Genomic DNA, 20,233 nt, shown 5'->3' on the forward strand with positions numbered 1-20,233 from the left:
TCTGGCTGGGCCACTCGAGGGCATTCAGAGACTTGTCTCAAATCCACTCCTGCGTTGTCTTGGCTGTGTGCTTAGGGTTGTTGGCATATTGACTGCAGGAATGTCCACCAGAGCTGTTGCCTGACAATTTAATGTTAAATTTCTCTACCATAAACCGCATCCAACATCGTTTTAGAGAATTTGGCACTACGTCCAACCAACCTCACAACCGCAGACCATGTGTAACCACACCAGCCCAGGACCTCCACATCGGTCTTCTTCACCTGTGGGATCATCTGAGACCAGCCACCCAGACAGCTGATGAAACTGTGGGTTTGCACAACCAAAGAATTTCTGCACAAACTGTCAGAAACCGTCTCAGGGAAGCTCGTCATCCTCACCATCCTTGACCTGAAATGCTCACTAACAGGGATGTGAACAAATGTGTGCACAACATTTGAGAGAAATTAGCTTTTTGTGCATATGAAACACTTCTGGGATCTTTTATTTCAGCTCATGAAACATAGGAACAACACTTTTCATGTTGCGTTTTATATTTTTGTTCAGTGTAAATAAAATAAGTATCCCGATTCGATGGTTTGGTGTCATTTGGCATGTCAACTAATGAAAAGGACAGGTACAGTAGACATTTTTGTGACAGGGTAGGAACCAAAATGTTGGTCGGTGTTTCCCTGGGGGACCCTTATTAGGTTTGAATGTTACATTCATGGTGTAAAAAAATGTAATGCTTATTGCACATGTCAATATTACAATTCTGATTTAAAATGGGATTAATTGTGCAGCCCTACAATAGTCTACTTAACCCTCTGACATGATGCGAAACCATTTAAAGGTTACTTTTCTAACCTAGATGTCACTACGGTCTATGTAATCTGGGTCATTACTTTCTTTCAGTTCAATAGATGACAGATTACAGCTGGAGAATGAATTAGCTGTGCTTGCATGACCCCTGACAAAGAGATGGCAAAATAAACTCAATCTGCTTTCTAACCCCCTGAACAACATGTCAGCAGAATGAATGCTCCACACCTGATCTCACTGAAGGACTAGAACACACCGGCTTGGTCAACAGCACATATCAGAGCTGAATTGGTGTCGTGGAATTGGGTTAATTCTGTGTTCTGCTGCGTCGTAGAGTAAATGAAGGATACAAAGTATATTGAAAGGAGGTGCTTCTATACAGGTGTGGTTCCGGAGTTAATTAAGCAATTAACATCCCATCATGCTGTGTATTTGTTGTTTAAAAAATAAAAATAAAAACATTTTACCCCCTTTTTCTCCCCAATTTCGTAGTATCCAATTAGTAGTAGTTAGTCTTGTCTCATCGCTGCAACTCCCGTACGGACTCGGGAGAGGCGAAGGTTGAGAGCCATGCGTCCTCCGAAACACAACCCAACCAAGCCGCACTGCTTCTTGACACAACGCACATCCAACCCAGAAGCCAGCCACACCAATGTGTCGGAGGAAACACCATGCACCTGCGCAATGAGACAAGGATATCCCTGCCGCCTCGTTCGCCGCCCCATGGTTCTCCTGGTCGCGGCCGGCTGCGACAGAGCCTGGGCTCGAACCCAGAGTCTCTGGTGGCACAGCTAGCACTGCAATGCAGTGCCTTAGACCACTGCGCCACCCGGGAGGCCCAGGGCTGTGTATTTTGACCATTATTTTTGCAACCATGGCTATGCCCCCGTAGGATGACAGTTCCCCCATCCACAGGGCATGAGTGGTCACTCAATGGTTTGATGAGCGTGAAAACAATGTAAAGCATATTACCATGGCCGTCTCAGTCACCAGATATCAACCCAACTGAACACTTATGGGAGATTCTGGAGTGATTCTGGAATTTCTTGTGGAGGTATGGTGTCTCATCCCTCCAATAGAGTTCCAGACTCTTGTAGAATCTTTATTTGGACAGGTAACTGCCCAGATAAAATAAACATCAACATAAGGTGCATTGCAGCTGGTCTGGTTCATGGTGGTCCAATGCCCTATTAAAACACTTATGTTGATGTTTATTTTATTTGGGCAGTTACCTGTATTTCAATGTTTTCCCCTGTAACAGTCAGTACCAAGTTATTAATTTAAAAGACTATGAACATTTTATTGAATAACATGGCCTGAGTTAGTTTCTGAATTTAAGTGCCTTTTGGAGAAGGGATTGTTCAGAATCAATAGCGTTTCACTTAGCACATTTACTGGTATTATTCCATCACTCCACAGCTGTACAATAATGTTATTGTGGTCAGCCTCTCATCATGCACTGTGCTATGGCGTGCCATCCCCTGGTGGCACCAGCAAACCCCTCACTCTATGGTGTCAGAGTGGGAACAGAATTGCTACAGAGCTAGGAGAAAGAGTGAGTTACAATTTCCATGTTATGTCATACTCTCCTTATCTGGACACTTGATCAACATAGTTGTAGGTGCCATGGGAGACACTAGTTGGATGGCAACAAACACCTGTTTTGTGGTTGTCACTAAATCCTGCCTATTTCTAGAATTTCTCATAAAATCTGAATTTTAAACCGAACCTTAACCACACTGCTAACCTTATGCCTAACCTTAAATTAAGAACAAAAAGCAAATGTTTGAATATTTACAATATAGACCATTTTTATTTTGTGGCTGTGGTAACTAGTGACAACCCTGCTTTGTCTAGACTAGAGAGCATGGCCAGCTGCCTCTTGGGACTGCTTCAAGTAATACAGGTAAAAGAGATTAACATTAATTATTGAAACACTGGTTATCTGTTGCATAATGTCAATTTTTACCCCAGGACTCACTCCCTAAAGAGGGAATGAAATTCCATGACATCATAAAAGTTCCTGATCCAATCTCCCAAGTGGATATGTGGCTATATTAGGGCAGTCAAACTGTTTTGAAGAAAGCTTAAGAAATTGTCAATCTCAATTAGTGAACTGATTAGAAACTATGACCTTTACATATTTTCCTTGATACATATTATAATGATTCAACATGTCAGTTTACTCAGAATTGAGACCTACATAAAATGTGTTCAATAGTATCTACTGCAGTATTGCCAATGCCTGCCTGTCATATTGTGTGTGGGCAGGGCTATGCTGCATGTATGTGTGGCTCAGGGCAGGTCTTGGCTGCTGCTGCAGTATTGCATAAGGAATCCCCACAGAGTCCAGAGACCTCTGACATCACCAGCAGAGGGCGTCAGACTACACAGAACATCTCACACCTACAATACCACATAGCCCTCCCCTCAATACCACATAGCCCTCCCCTCAATACCATACAGCCCTCCCCTCAAAACCAGCGTGGTTCTGGTCAAGCCAACAGCTGGCTTCCAGTCTAGACTAAATGTTTGTGCAAGATGTGGCATATTTATGAATGCTACGTCATTTACATGTGAGCTATTATATGGTAACTATAGTCTCAATAGAGTGCTTTTCTACTTTATTTTATTAATAGAATTATTAGCAATTGTTTCAGTCAGCAACATACTATTATCAGGAAGTGGTAAACAAAACATGGACATTTCTGACACAACAACTCCAGTATTGGATCCATTAACTTGTACTTGCAGTTAAAACCTTGGAAAGAATGTGTACCCAAACGCACTTCAGCCTAGCCTGAACAAAAAGGTGAATCTGGTGTTTGACTGAGGGACTTGGAAAAAATCCAAACAACATTCCTTACCCCAGGACACTTCAACGGTTGACTATCCAGGAAACAGAAAAAGGAGCACTGTGTCTGCATTGATCTGTTTATTGACGAGACAAACAAAACATTCCGATCAATGCAGACACCGCGCTCCTTTTCCTGTTTCCTGGATAGTCAACTGTGGAAGTGTCCTGGATAAGGAATGTTGTTTCGAGTCTAAACCCTTATTTCTCTCTCGTTAGGGGGGAAAAATAAAAATAAAACAATTTGGAAGACACAAATTACCCTCTGGTGTTACCGTTGAACCTGAATATCATACACCACCGGTCAGTTTTAGAACAACTAAAATGTATTTGTATTATTTTCTACATTGTAGAATAATAGTGAAAACATCAAAACTAACCAAAAATCTCCAATTTGGACTCCAGACCAAAGGACAAATTTCCACCGGTCTAATGTCACATTTGCTCGTGTTTCTTGGCCCAAGCAAGTCTCTTCTTCTTATTGGTGTCCTTTAGTAGTGGTTTCTTTGCAGCAATTCAACCATAAAGGCCTGACTCACACAGTCTCCTCTGAACAGTTGATGTTGAGATGTGTCTGTTACTTGAACTCTGAAAAAAACATTTAGGCTGCAATTTCTGAGGTTGGTAACTCTGATGAACTTATCCTCTACAGCAGAGGTAACTCTGGGTCTTACATTCCTGTGGCGGTCCTCATGAGAGCCAGTTTCATCATAGCGCTTGATGGTTTTTGCGACTGCTCTGGATAAGAGCGTCTGCTAAATGACTTAAATGTAAATGTAAATGAAGAAACTCTCAAAGTACTTCATTTTACGTATTGACTGACCTTCATGTCTTAAAGTAATGATGGACTGTCGTTTCCCTTTGCTTATTTGAGCTGTTCTTGTCATAATATGGACTTGGTCTCTAACCAAATAGGGCTATATTCTGTATACCACCCCTACCTTGTCACAACACAACTGATTGGCTCAAATGCATTAAGAAGGAAAGAAATTCCACAAATTAGCTTTTTAAGAAGGCACACCTGTTAATTGAAATGCATTCCAGGTGACTACATCTTGAAGCTGGTTGAGAGAATGCTAAGTGTGTGCAACGCAGTCATCAACGCAAAGGGTGGGTATTTGAAGAATCAAATATGAAATATATTTTGATTTAACACTTTTCTTTCGGTTCCTACATGATTCCATGTGTTATTTCATAGTGTTGATGCCTTCACTATTATTCTACAATGTAGAATATAGTAAAAACAAATAAAAACCCTTGAATCTAGGTGTTCTAAACCTTTTGACCGGTAGTGTTTGTGATGTTTGTTCATATGGGGTCCCGTGTGGCTCCATTGCTAGAGCATGGTCCTTGCAACGCCAGGTTTGTGGGTATGATTCCCACGGGGGACCAGTATGAAAAATGTACGCACTCACTACTGTAAGTCGCTCTGGGTAAGAGAGTCTGCTAAATGACAATGTAAATATATGGATGTTAAGATGGGGGTTGAAAGCCGTATCCTAACATCCTTTCCTGAAGAAGGTCATTAATACATACTACTGTAGATCTGACTAACCTGACCGTCAGGGTCCTTTTGAAATGAAACACTCACTGTTGTGATGTGGTTGGATGCTGCCATTCTTGGCACTCTAAATTTAACCAGAGTATTTTCCCCCTGTATGTTCATCTATGGGCTAATGGGTAAATATAGTATGTCTGTAAAGGGATATTCATGTTTAAAGCATCACGCATAAGTGTATGTAGGATGTAGACGATACATTTCTCTGAGTGGAGTTTGTCATCGATAGAACTCTACAGTACTCCATATACTCACCAGTCCCATTCAAAAACAGAACACACCATCAAATTTGTTTGTTCTTGTGTTTTAGTTAGGGAGGACGGTTGTCATCCTAAATCCTCAATCTAATCCCAGGGTTATGTGACGAAGTGTCCCCAGACGGCATTGGTACAATCTTTCCCTCATTAAAGCTGGTATTCCTGTTATGTCTAAGCCTGTCCTCACTGTCCCATTACATACTTTCTCCCAACAGAACGAGGCAAGCAGCACCTAGTGCCTTGCAGCTAGCCAGCCAGCCGCAGGTGTGCAATATCGATAAGTTCTCAAACACACTGTAACTAACGCATCCGCAATATTTTTTACCTCATGGCAACACTTTTAGTAACAAGCCTGTATTTTTAGTCAGTCTCCATTAACTTCTAATAAGCTATGGCAGGGCTAACAGCCTTCTGTTCATTAGTTGGATCCATGCGGTTATTGTGCAGAGGGGTGTTATATTTATAAAGCTCATGTAAATCAAAACCACTGGCACGGCCCTGCTAAAATAAGCGGGCTCCGGTGACTACTGCGTCCGTCCAGAGAGCAGAGCAGGAGGAAGATTGAATCAGGAGATGGAGATGTAATCTCATTCGGGGGATCCGTTTTACTGTGTGGTGGGGCTGGAGTAGTGGAGCATCTCTCTTTCTCTGGGAAATAATGGCTCTGTGAATCATCTTTCTGCTGCTAAGGCCTCCCTGGACAGGACAGAGCCACTGTCCTCTACTCCTTCTTTACTGGACAGACAGCCATCCTGTATGAGCTGGGCTAGTGTTACTGGACAGTAGTCGGTCTGTCTTTCTCTGGAGGCTGGAGCTAGACTGGTAGTAGTCTCAGGCTGGAGTTTATGCGGTGCTACTGTAGCTAGTCTTCTACCCAGCCACAGGGATCATGGAGGGGGGTATGATGATGCTGAATGTTGTAACAACGCTGAACGGTGGATGTTCTCTTGTAGTGGACAAGAACCGACAGAGGGCGACACCACGGAGCCACCCACAGCCTCAACAGCAGTCACCAGCGCCACTGCCGCCCCAGAGGGATGGGCATCCAGACCTGGTGCTGGCGGAGGGCAGGGCGGGGGGCATGGAGAGCTACCGGGCACCGTGTGAGAGGAAGAACCAGAGCCTCCAGCAGCTCCAGGGACTCCTGGCCGCAAGTAACTGCAAATTTGAGGCCATTGTGGTGGTGCTGCAGCAGACCCTGGCAGAGGTAGGAAGCATACCTTTTCTCTTTAATGTTTCTGTATGGATGTCTTAACCATACACTGAATTCTGGTAAGGGTGTTATTGTTGCTCTTTATACTAATAGAATTGAAGACATTGAGACACTAGTGTAATTTAGGACATTAGATTACATTGTGGTTCTTAATCATGTTGCTCACGCTGCTTGGTCACAACTCTTGATCGGTATGAACCGGGTGTGAGTGAGTTTGTTTTTGTTTTCGTTCTCATGGTTGAGTGTTATGATTGGAACTAGAACTAGAGAAATGACATCTTCCCACAGTACACTACAGATGAGCTTATCCTTATCCTAACTCTCCTCTCCCTGGCTCACAATACTACCCAGACCACCCCAGCCACCACCCTCCATGTTGGTTGCCGCAGCACAAGTTATGGTCATACTAGAGGCTTAATTATTATTATAATAATATATTTTATATAGCACTTTTCATACAGAATCTCATATGAACACATGCTTAGGCTATACAATTGAGTACAGTTTAACAAATATTTGTAGAACTCTTGGCCAAATATAGTATTTTCAGGTCAATACTAATACATAGTATGCTGTATGTTTCTTCTACCGTTACAGTAGGGTGATGTCATTGGCATGTTTTCATTAGATTTCCAGTCCGTCTCCATAAACACAGTGTAAAGACAGCCACTATCAGACCCTGCTGGGATACATAGCTACACTATATATGCAAAAGTATGTGGACACCCCTTCAAATTAGTAGATTTGGCTATTTAAGCCACACCTGTTGCTGACATGTGTATAAAATCGAGCACACAGCCATGCAATCTCCATAGAAAAACATTGGCAGTAGAATGGCCTTACTGAAGAGCTCAGTGACATTTAACGTGGCACCGTCATAGGATACCACATTTCCAACAAGTCAGTTTGTCAAATTTCTGCCCTGCTAGAGCTGCCCCGGTCAACTAGGAGCAATGGCTCAGCTGTGAAGTGGTAGGCCACACAAGCTCACAAAACAGGACTGCCGAGTGCTGAAAGGCATAGCCCGTAAAAAAACGTCTCCTCGGTTGCAACATTCACTACCGAGTTCCAAACTGCTTCTGGAAGCAACGTCAGCACAAGAACTGTTCGTCGAGAGCTTCATAAAATAGGTTTCCAATGGCCGAGCAGGCTCACACAAGCCTAAGATCACCATGCACAATGCCAAGCGTCGGCTGGAGTGGTGTAAAGCTCGCCGCCATTGGACTCTTGAGCAGTGGAAACGCATTCTCTGGAGTGATAAATCACACTTCACCAACTGGCAGTCCGATGGACGAATCTGGGTTTGGCGGTTGCCAGGAGAACGCTACCTGCCCAAATGCATAGTGCCAACTGTAAGGTTTGGTGGAGGAGGAATAATGGTTTGGGGCTGTTTTTCATGGTTCGGGCTAGGCCCCTTAGTTTCAGTGAAGGGAAATCTTAACACTACAGCATACAATGACATCCTAGACGATTCTGCACTTCCAACTTTGTGGCAACAGTTTGGGGAAGGCCCTTTCCTGTTTCAGCATGACAATGCCCCCGTGCACAAATTGAGGTCCATACAGAAATGGTTTGTCTAGATCGGTGTGGAAGAATTGACTGGCCTGCACAGAGCCCTGACCTCAACCCCAATGAACACCTTTGGGATGAATTGGAACGCCGACTGCGAGCCAGGACTAACCACCCAACATCAGTGCCCGACCTCACTAATGCTCTTGTGACTGAATGGAAGCAAGTCCCCTCAGCAATGTTCCAACATCTAGTGGAAAGCCTTCCCAGAAGAGTGGAGGCTGTTATGGCAGCAAAGGGGGGGGACCAACTCCATATTAATGCCAATGATTTTGGAATGAGATGTTGGACGAGCAGGTTTCCACATACTTTTGGTCATGTAGTGTATTTCACTTAACATTGGCCAGATTAGTGCAAACTAACTTTAGAATTGGCCTTGCTGATATGGTTCAGAAAATGTTTGTACTAGTGCGTTGAAGTTTTTCAAATATTGAAAAACGAAAAGATTTAAAGTCCTCTATGCATTTATCTTATCATGCGCGCACACACACACTCAACAACAACAGTGTATAACGTGACATGCTTCCTCAGGAGAGGACTGACCATTTGCTCTCAGCACTGTCATGTGACCTTTCAAGGCTTTCATCTTTACACTATCCTTTATCGTACCATATTATTTGACCTTTCACCTATACATTTCCATGTTAGATAGACTAGGACCGTAGTCTACAGTATTAGATAAAGGCAGTAGTTCACTAGAGTTACAGGGCTGTGTCCTTAAATGCACTCTTTTCCCTCTATAGTCCACTACTACTATAGGGTAGTGCACTATAAAGGGAATAGGGTGCCATTTGAGAGGCTACCACAGGTCCTTTTGAGGAAATAGCTGATTTGCCAAAGCCCCTTTATCTCCAAATGCATGTGCTTTTCTTCCCCCTTCATTGTCCCTGCTGCCTGGTTAAGGTCTTAAACACTGGGTGACTGCTGTGTTTCTCAGTGATGGTGACAGTAATTATCAGCCTGCTGAGATTGAGAGACTTCCGCTCTCCCCTCTTCATCAATAACAACATAGTGCTGACTCTCATGGACAGTGAATGAGAAACTGCACTGAGACTGTTCCTGGCACAGAGATTATTTCTAATCATAATTTCCAAATTAGTTGTTATTCATTAGCAGTTTATTAGTTCTTATGCTCGCTGTTTCTTTCTTTACAGAGAAGGGAATATCAGTTAAATGGACCTGTCTCTGGTTCTGGCTGTTGTCAGACTGGGGTTGATACAGTGAGGTAGACGTCATGGCTGTGTCTCAAATGGCACCCTATTCCCGCCTGCATAGTGCTCTTCCCTATGGGCCCTGGTCAAATGTAGTGCACTATGAAGGAAATAGGGTGTTCCATTCGGGACCCACCCCATGTCTGTTAGGCCTTTCTCCCGGAGGCCCCTGGGCCCCTTATCTGACATCACTGCCAGTCGGGCCCTGAGCTCAGCTCCTGATACAAACCAGACACTGTGGATGCGTCTGGGCGATGTGGGTGCTCATATGCCATAAGCATTAGTGTAAAGTGGGTTGTGGATGCGTGTATTCATGTTCAGCTTTCTATAGGACATTAGTGGTGTGTGGTGAATCAACCAGGGGTGTGCTGTCAGTGTCTATTTTAGAGACCCTGTTTCTCTTGATTGGCAAAAATTAATCCACCCGTTGGACTTGGGATAAATGTAGCCTACATGCCTGCAATTGTCCAAAGTAGTTTTTCTAGGCAGCAGTAGCCAGTACTGGAGGTGTGTGGACAGATGTTATCCTTTGGGGAACAGAGTTCTGTTGCTGTGGTCACTTAGAATCCAGAGACGGAGAGTTTCAACATTTGTGGATGGAGAAATGTGGACTCTGGGTAAACTTGCACCATTCTTGTGAAATTATTTTTAGCTGACTTCCCCCCCCTCTTAACTGTTTGAGGGACCATCTCAAGAACCCTGGCAGGACATGTCAGAACATGGCTACAGTCCATTTGTTGAACCTTTAGAATGCATGTGTAGAGTGATTTAGGAAAGGGACAGAGACTGGGAGAGTTGACAGAAGGGCTTTATCACCAGACTGCTGTCAAAACACTGATGAAATACATCGAGGTTAAATGCTTATTGTACTGCTTAAGCCCTGTCAGTTAGACAAGCTCCTTGTTCCAAAGACGTCGATGATTTCAAGAGTTACTTTCCAAACACACACACTACATTCCGTCTCCGTGGTATCTCCAGTCTCTAAAGTTGGACTCGGGTCGTTCTGTTTGGATGGAAGGTGGACGGGCTGTGAAAGTGATTATCTGAACCGACAGAAAAACAGCAGAGTTCCTGGTGTCTGATGGTGGTACAGCAGCTGTCTCAGCACCCTCTGTCCCCCTCTCTGACACAGTGACAATCACTAGCTCCTGCACTCTCATCGGAAGTCAATGGTATCCTCATTAGAGATCTATTGTCAGGTTTCAACAGGTCCAGTGTTATCAGTATGTCACATTGCCTTATTTAATTATTATTACAAGGACTCAATGGTCCAATGTCACTTTGATCTATTGGGAGTGTATGAATAGGCTATGGGTGGCACTTGTTCTGTTGGGAATCAATTTGTTTCTGAACACTGTGTACAGTATTAGAATCTGTTAGCCAGTCAATAGGCTAGGAATAGGTTGGGCCTTGCAATGTCTGTGTGAGAATGTCCCAGCTGTTGACTTGATATGGTTACGAGCCACAACCAAACACTGGAAAAGGTGGTGTGTTGTTGAGTTCTGTTTCTTATCACCTGTTTAGCTGATTCCTGCCAGCACTGGACATGGATTACCGTAGTATCTGTAGAAGAAGAGACCGTGGTGTGATTCAAAAGTGAATGTTAATTACTGTATGTAAAGACTATTACTATTTAAATAAGGATGTTAGATAATAACCCCCCATTATTATTTGTCCCCCACTTTCCAGACCTTTCTATGATCATTTGTCTGTCTGCCCTTCCTTCCTCTTCCTTTGTAGCTACAGATGTAAGGTCTTAATTTGAGCCAGTTTGCTACAGCAGGAAAATTATCCTGTAGCAAAAGGACTTTTTCACATAACATTTCCAGACCATTAGATCTGAATGTGGATTGATTACTGGAGGTTTTATTGATGTAAACATCTCGCGGAGGGTCATTGTATGATCATTATGGTGGAGGTCTGGGAAATGTAGACATTCAGAGACGAGGGTAGCGTGTTGTGACGGCCCTGATCAAAACCGTTAGTGTCCTCCAAATGACATGGTGAAGTGCTCACATACACTAAGTGTACAAAACATTAGGAACACCTTCCTAATATTGAGTCGCACCCCATTTTTTCCCTCTGAACAGCCTAAATTCATCAGGGCATAGACTACAAGGTGTCGAAAGCATTCCACAGGGATGCTGGCCCATGTTGACTCCAATGCTTCCCACAATTGTGTCAAGTTGGCTTGAAGTCCTTTGAGTGGTGGATACACACAAGAAACTGTTGAGCATGAAAAACCCAGCAGCGTTGCAGTTCTTGACACACTCAAACCGGTGCACCTGGCACCTACAATACCCCGTTCAAAGGCACTTAAATCTTTTGGCACTTAATTAATATTGCGTTCAAATGTACTTAAGTCTTGCCCATTCACCCTTTGAATGACACACATACACAATCCATGTCTCAATTGTCTTGAGGCTTAAAAATCCTTCTTTAACCAGTCTCCTCCCCTTCATCTACACTGTTCTGAAGTGGATTTAACAGGTGACATCAATAAGGGATCATAGCTTTCACCTTGTCAGTCTGTCATGGAAAGAGCAGATGCTCGTAATGTTTTGTACACTCAGTGTATTTGTTCAATTAAACTGAAAAGGCATTTGACAAATCAGACCCTCAGTAAGATTACATGTGGGGCCCACCGCAGACAGACCGATAAGGATTTGTCGTTATCCTTGAGAAAATAGGAGATAAAGGCAAATGTATTAATTATCAGCTTTCTGTCATACTGTCCCAATGATGATACTAGTTTATTCATTACCATCCCTCTGTCATGCTGTCCCAATGATGATACTAGTTTATTCATTACCAGCCCTCTGTCCTAATGATGATTATATTAGTTTATTCATTACCAGCCCTCTGTCCCAATGATGATACTAGTTTATTCATTACCAGCCCTCTGTCCGAATGATGATACTAGTTTATTCATTACCAGCCCTCTGTCATGCTGTCCCAATGATGATACTAGTTTATTCATTACCAGCCCTCTGTCATGCTGTCCCAATGATGATACTAGTTTATTCGTTACCAGCCCTCTGTCAAGCTGTCCCAATGATGATACTAGTTTATTCATTACCAGCCCTCTGTCCCAATGATGATACTAGTTTATTCATTACCAGCCCTCTGTCCCAATGATGATACTAGTTTATTCATTACCAGCCCTCTGTCATGCTGTCCCAATGATGATACTAGTTTATTCATTACCAGCCCTCTGTCATGCTGTCCTAATGATGATACTAGTTTATTCGTTACCAGCCCTCTGTCAAGCTGTCCCAATGATGATACTAGTTTATTCATTACCAGCCCTCTGTCCCAATGATGATACTAGTTTATTCATTACCAGCCCTCTGTCCCAATGATGATACTAGTTTATTCATTACCAGCCCTCTGTCCCAATGATGATACTAGTTTATTCATTACCAGCCCTCTGTCATGCTGTCCCAATGATGATACTAGTTTATTCATTACCAGCCCTCTGTCATGCTGTCCCAATGATGATACTAGTTTATTCGTTACCAGCCCTCTGTCAAGCTGTCCCAATGATGATACTAGTTTATTCGTTACCAGCCCTCTGTCAAGCTGTCCCAATGATGATACTAGTTTATTCATTACCAGCCCTCTGTCCTAATGATGATTATACTAGTTTATTCATTACCAGCCCTCTGTCATGCTGTCCCAATTATGATACTAGTTTATTCGTTACCAGACCTCTGTCAAGCTGTCCCAATGATTATACTAGTTTATTCATTACAGCCCTCTGTCCTAATGATGATTATACTAGTTTATTCATTACCAGCCCTCTGTCATGCTGTCCCAATGATGATACTAGTTTATTCATTACCAGCCATCTGTCATGCTGTCCCAATGATGATACTAGTTTATTCATTACCAGCCCTCTGTCAAGCTGTCCCAATGATGATACTAGTTTATTCGTTACCAGCCCTCTGTCAAGCTGTCCCAATGATGATACTAGTTTATTCGTTACCAGCCCTCTGTCAAGCTGTCCCAATGATGATACTAGTTTATTCGTTACCATCCCTCTGTCAAGCTGTCCCAATGATGATACTAGTTTATTCGTTACCAGCCCTCTGTCAAGCTGTCCCAATGATGATACTAGTTTATTCATTACAGCCCTCTGTCCTAATGATGATTATACTAGTTTATTCATTACCAGCCCTCTGTCATGCTGTCCCAATGATGATACTACTTTATTCATTACCAGCCCTCTGTCATGCTGTCCCAATGATGATACTACTTTATTCATTACCAGCCCTCTGTCATGCTGTCCCAATGATGATACTACTTTATTCATTACCAGCCCTCTGTCAAGCTGTCCCAATGATGATACTAGTTTATTCGTTACCAGCCCTCTGTCAAGCTGTCCCAATGATGATACTAGTTTATTCATTACAGCCCTCTGTCCTAATGATGATTATACTAGTTTATTCATTACCAGCCCTCTGTCATGCTGTCCCAATGATGATACTAGTTTATTCATTACCAGCCCTCTGTCATGCTGTCCCAATGATGATACTACTTTATTCATTACCAGCCCTCTGTCCCAATGATTATACTAGTTTATTCATTACCAGCCCTCTGTCATGCTGTCCCAATGATTATACTAGTTTATTCATTACCAGCCCTCGGTCCCAATGATCATATATCTAGCTGGCACTGAATATACTGTATGTTAAAGAGGTATAGGATAAAAATGGCATAGAAATATGATATAAAAACAATTATTTAATGTATGGTGGAGGAAGGGGGGGAGAGGTTGTGGTAGTAATGAACTCTTCTCCTGGTGTCGTCCCTTGGGAAGGTCACTGCACAGCCAGGCCCTTTCCTGCTACTCAGTGAGGTGTAAATGCCTCTCCGTCAGCCTAATGTCAGGGGGCCTTTATGTATGGGTGTGTCCCAAATGGCACCCTATTTCCTATGTAGTGCATTACTTTTCACCAGGGCCCATACGGTGCACTATAAAGGGAAATGAGTGCCATTTTGGACCCACCCAATCTTATTTGCTCCGCTCTGCCTTTTACCACTGCTGCCTGCTACTACCACCACCTTAAAGTGACCTCCGCTCAGCTGTGAGGAGGCTGTCCCACTCCTCTGCAGTCTGTCGCTCTCTTAGGGAGAATATGGTAAAGCTCTCAGCACTCAGATAGCAGGGCCAATGGAGTGCCGTTTTCAGTCGTGCCTCAGTCAGATGTAGTTGGAGCAGTCCTAGAGAGGAGTGTGTGTGGAGGTGGTGTCCACCTGTGCTGCTGTCATTTGTGTCTTGGTGTGCTGGGCCTCTGTAGCCTGGGGGAGACTCCGAGGCTGGACCATGGGCTGCTCGGGGAGCAGAGCGTGCCTTAGCCCTCCCTGCTCTGGAGACCGGGTAAAGGACTTCTATCTTTTGTTCTACTCTGTCTGTAATGGGGACGGGGAGCAGGGGACAGGAAAGACTGTTAACTCTGTCTCACTGACCCTTCATTAGAGGATAGGATTTTTTATTTGACTTGTCTGTTCTGTGACTGATGACTCATTAGCCTCTGTCTATTTTCTCTGTGTTCTGTTATCCTTCTTCTCTGAGGGAGATTGTTCTAGGACAGTAACAGGGCCTGTGGTCCTCAGTTGGTGCTGTGTCCGGTGGATTTTTTGAGGAGTATGAGACCGGTTAGTGGGGGATTCCCTCTGCGTCAGTTTGGGAGGAGCACTGCAGCTAGGGCTGCCTCTGTAAAGATGGGGAGAGAGAAAGAGTGAGAAGGGGAAGTAGAAAGAGGAGAAGGCAAGGAATAGAGAAAGTCAAGTAGCTGGGGGTAGAGAGAATGGGTGTTAAGGTTTCTGTCTCAGCTCAGTTGCATTGGAGGGGGCTTTGCCTGTCATGTTTTCTCAATGTGTTGCATTTGTATGCTGTAGAATAGCATTTGTTAGCCGAGGAGCAATATAACTGTGCTATTTGGCTCAATATCCTGTTAATGAAATGAAGTTGAGATGGGGAGGTCACATACACTAATGAAGCTGTTACTGTCATTGGATTTATCCCAGAAGTGCTTGTCATGAATCTACAATATGCCTCTGTGTGCATCTAAAATGACCGTATAGTATTCGATATTCAATTGAAAGCTGTTATACGAATTACATTTTTTAGGTTGTTCTTACTGAACTGTTTGTGGGGGGGGGCTCAAGCTTGTTGCAGTGTGCCAGTGAACCAAAGCCCCAAACTGAGTTTAAATGACCACTAACAGTGTGTTTGTTTCCCAGCATGATGAGGTCATTAAGCAGCGCAGGGACCTGTCCCAGGAACTGATGACCTTGAAGGGAGAGCTCGGTAAGTAAGGTCACCACAGAGACAACCCTAACCGCTTCGGGGTTAACGTTCCCCTAGGTACAGATCTAGAATCAGCTTCTCCTCCCTCAATCCTAACCTTAACCATTAGTGGGACAAATTATAAACTGACCCAAGATCAGTGTCTAGGGGGCACTTCAATACATCACTACGGCTAACACTACACAGATAGGGCTCAATGCTACTTTGTTTTGTTTGTGAAGCTATTATTTGTCAGAGCACTTAGCACTAGGCTCAGACCCAACCCTTAGCACTAGGCTCAGACCCAACCCTTAGCACTAGGCTCAGACCCAACCCTTAGCACTAGGCTCAGACCCAACCCTTAGCACTAGGCTCAGACCCAACCCTTAGCACTAGGCTCAGACCCAACCCTTAGCACTAGGCTCAGACCCAACCCTTAGCACTAGGCTCAGACCCAACCCTTAGCACTAGGCTCAGACCCAAGAACAACTCGTGGGCTTTGCCTTGACAGTGATGTTGTGCTTTCAGCGTGTGGGGAGGAAGCTCAGAAACCATCTTTGTGACTATCTTTTGGAAAAAATACATTGCTTCCATGACTGAGTCTTATAAGCAGTCTGTCACAAGCCTGAACAGTGGCAGTGTCATCAGACAGTTCTTCTATTGCATGTATTCCCCTTGCCTCTTATCTTCCCTGTAATTAGATTCTCTCCCTCCTTCCCTGGTTAATTTGTTCCGTCCTCCACCGAGGAGTGTCTCTGATGCAGCATGTTCCCTTGAGGGTTCTTTAGGTTGGTGTCTGGCCCCCATAGAGGCCGTTAGCAGCCGGCCCCCATAGAGGCCGTTAGCAGCCTGTGCTGGAATGCTAAACCATCTGAGGCCGTAAGAGAGCTGTGGAGACGAGGACGCACCCCACAACCCACAAACACACTGCAGTGGCCTTGGAAACACCCCTCCTGGCCATGCTGTGGTTTACGTGCTGGTTGCCGATACACTGTTTTGATCTCAAAATATATACCATCCACATGAATCCTGAAGGGGGTCTCGTATCGAAATCATTGGCTGAGCCTCTGGACTGAGCACAGAAAGTAACTTATTAGAAAAGTAGTTAAATAACGAAGAACTGAAGAAGTAACGCCTGTAATGCCTGTTTCTGTGTGCCTATGTGTTATGTAGCCAGTTAGCATGCAGAAACGGTCATTTAAAAAAAACTTCCCAATGAAATGTTGATTGGGGGCGTTCCCCAGACCTTAAAAGACCTCCTGATAAGTATTGTTGTGGACTTAGAAACAACTAAATTAGATTTTCTATAAAGGAACATGAGATTTTTTAGAGTCAAAACCTGAAGGAAAAAAAACTGGGGAAATCCAAAACCTGGAACAACTAAACTGAGAGCTGAATTGGTCCGATGTTCCAGTGCTCTGTGTGTTCCTGTCTGGGGAGACTGAGGTGATCATGACGTCATGCTAAATTTGTAGGCAGACCAACGAGCCAAACTCCCCATACCCGTGGGCACTATTTATTGTCTATTGTGGCTTGGAAAGTTAGGATTATTGAGATTAATCAAATGTGTATAATGTACTTGTTGTTCTCTGAAAATATTTTTTTGCGCTTCACAGCAAAAAAAAAACATTTCTTTCCATGTGAACTTTTTTTTTCTCACCTTTTTGTGTCCTCAACAGTTTGCAGCCCTGTATTAAGTCTCTATCTGTTCTGTTCCCGTGGGGCTGCAATGGTCTGACTGGGGGATAGTGTGGCTCCACCCCTCCCTCCATGTTGGTGGTCAGACAACGTACCTCAGCCTTGGGACCAGCACATGACTCCCCTTCCCATTAAGCCCAGTGTATCAGCTTCTAATAGATAAGACCCCCAGACAGTTCTACAGACAGACCCACTGGTTCTGTTCAGACAGTTCTACAGACAGACCCACTGGGGTTGTTGGTACATGGTAGTACTGTACAGGGGAGGGGAGGAAGGCAAAGACCACAAGGCATTTATCCTGAGCCCAACACTTGCTGTCAGTGTTTCCATCCCAAATGGCACCTTATTTCCTATATAGTGCACTACTTTTGACTAGAGCCCTGTATAGGCCCTGGGAATAGGGTATACTTTACCCCATCCCTCAGACAGTATTCTGCATAGCCAGTATGGGCTTGCTCCCCCAATGATGTCACCACTCCACTCACTGCAGCTGGCTAATTATAGTGTACTGCATTGTCTGTTTGGGCCACCTCCAGTTTCATGACATGACATACTATCCTTTCATATTAACACTCTTCACCAATATAAATTACAAGCGCGTCATAGTTTTTTTTCCTGCCTCACCACTTAGTATCTGGAATTGGGGCACATTCAAAGCCATCACCCTGACAAGAATCCACGACCAGTAACTTTTAGATATGGCTTCAGCCCCAATCCCCAGATGGGCCTTTACAGTGTGTTTTAGTGTGATGAATTTAGTCTGGCTCCAATGACCATATCCCCTGTTATACTTCATGCCTGTGGAGTGCAGGGCTCAACCTGATGTGTTTGTTTGGGCTTTGTCCATGTTGGTCTGCGGTTCTATTTCTTCTCACTCCCACACTTTTGATATGATGCTATATATTACACTTAGACATTTTTATAATTTGAAAATATTTAACGCACCTGTTGGAGTCAAAGTAAATGGATACTATATAAATATTTTATGTGCGTAAGCCATTTGTTACTTTTTTTACACAAAATAGTTGCTTCATTACCATCAAAATGATCAATTATAGTGTTAAGTCAAGATTTTACACGTCAATCACAAAAGAACTGAGAAGTGAAAGTGGAGAGCAAGGATATGACATGGAGAGTATATCATATCTCCACCTCCAAGAAATGTCACTATGAATATTGTTTATTCTGCGTCATTACCGCAACGTCAATGAAAACAAAAAACAAAATTTCTTACATTTTAGGCATTTAGCAGACGCTCTAATCCAAAGCGAATTTGAGTAGGGAGTGCTTTCATTTTCATAATTTTTTCCAAACTAGTCCCCCATGGGAATCGAACCAACAACATTGGCTTTGCAAGCGCCATGTTCTACCAACTGAGCCAATTCATCTAGATTGTCCTCTATTTGAAATGATATATCTCATTATGTTGTGGTTGGAATTAATCAAATGATGGCTGATCCTACTAACCAAGTAAACCTTGTGGCCTGGCAGTTAAATCCCAAAATGTTGCCAATTGCTATAACCACGACAAAATGTCGGTAACGACGATTTCCTGGTTATTACCAGAAGTAGCTTATTTTTCAATGGGAATACCCCTGCTTAATACTGCTTATCAAATTATATTTTTCTTTATAGCATTCAATGATAATCCATTTCCACCCACTTATTTTTAACTAGTCCAATTTACCGTTACCGCCACAATGTACACATACAGTTGAAGTCGGAAGTTTACATACATTTAGGTTGGAGTCATTAAAACTCGTTTTTCAACCACTCCACAAATTTCTTGTTGACAAACTATAGTTTTGGCAAGTCGGTTAGAAGATCTACTTTGTGCATGACACAAGTAATTTTTTCAACAATTATTTACAGACCGATTATTTCACTTATAACTCACTGTATCACAATTCCAGTGGGTCAGAAGTTTACATGCACTAAGTTGACTGCCTTTTAAACAGCTTGGAAAATTCCAGAAAATGATGTCATGGCTTTAGAAGTTTCTGATAGGCTAATTGACATAATTTGAGTCAATTGGAGGTGTACCTGTGGATGTATTTCAAGGCCTACCTTCAAACAGTGCCTCTTTGCTTGACATCATGGGGAAATCAAAAGAAATCAGCCAAGACCTCAGAAAAAAAATTGTAGACCTCCACAAGTCTGGTTCATCCTTCGGAGCAATTTCCAAATGCCTGAAGGTCCCAGGGTCATCTGTACAAACAATAGTACGCAAGTATAAACACCATGGGACCACGCAGCCGTCATAACGCTCAGGAAGCAGACGCGTTCTGTCTCCTCGAGATGAACGTACTTTGGTGCGACAAGTGCAAATCAATCCCAGAACAGCAGCAAAGGACCTTGTGAAGATGCTGGAGGAAACGGGTACAAAAGTATCTATATCCACAGTAAAACGAGTCCTATATCGACATAACCCGAAAGGCCTCTCAGCAAGAAAGCCACTGCTCCAAAACCTCCATAAAAAAGCCAGACTACGGTTTGCAACTGCACATGGGGACAAAGTTCATACTTTTTCGAGAAATGTCCTCTGGTCTGATGAAACAAAAATAGAACTGTTTGGCCATAATGACCATCGTTATGTTTGGAGGAAAAAGGGGGAGGCTTGCAGGCCGAAGAACACCATCCCAACAGTGAAGCACGGTGGCAGCATCATGTTGTGGGGGTGCTTTGTTGCAGGAGGGCTGGTGCACTTCACAAAATAGATGGCATTATGATGTAGGAAAATGATGTGGATATATTGAAGCAACATCTGAAGACATCGG

The 20,233-nt window shown here is 43.4% G+C and overlaps 1 protein-coding gene across 8 annotated transcripts in view; it reads left to right on the forward strand.

Annotated features, from left to right (window-relative positions):
- Positions 1–20,233, forward strand: part of mtus1a (microtubule associated tumor suppressor 1a) — a 60,443-nt gene that overhangs the window by 28,535 nt on the left and 11,675 nt on the right. For 6 of the 8 annotated variants that reach the window (XM_071411439.1, XM_071411435.1, XM_071411440.1 and 3 more), the window contains 2 exons: positions 6,424–6,677; positions 15,713–15,779. In XM_071411439.1, the coding sequence (XP_071267540.1) occupies positions 6,424–6,677; positions 15,713–15,779 (321 nt within the window). Of the gene's footprint in view, positions 1–6,423; positions 6,678–14,625; positions 14,847–15,712; positions 15,780–20,233 lie in introns of those variants that run through there. The other 2 variants (XM_071411444.1, XM_071411441.1) reach the window with 2 other exon arrangements.

The sequence above is a fragment of the Salvelinus alpinus genome, chromosome 7 (assembly GCF_045679555.1).
Source record: "Salvelinus alpinus chromosome 7, SLU_Salpinus.1, whole genome shotgun sequence".
Classification (NCBI taxonomy): domain Eukaryota; kingdom Metazoa; phylum Chordata; class Actinopteri; order Salmoniformes; family Salmonidae; genus Salvelinus; species Salvelinus alpinus.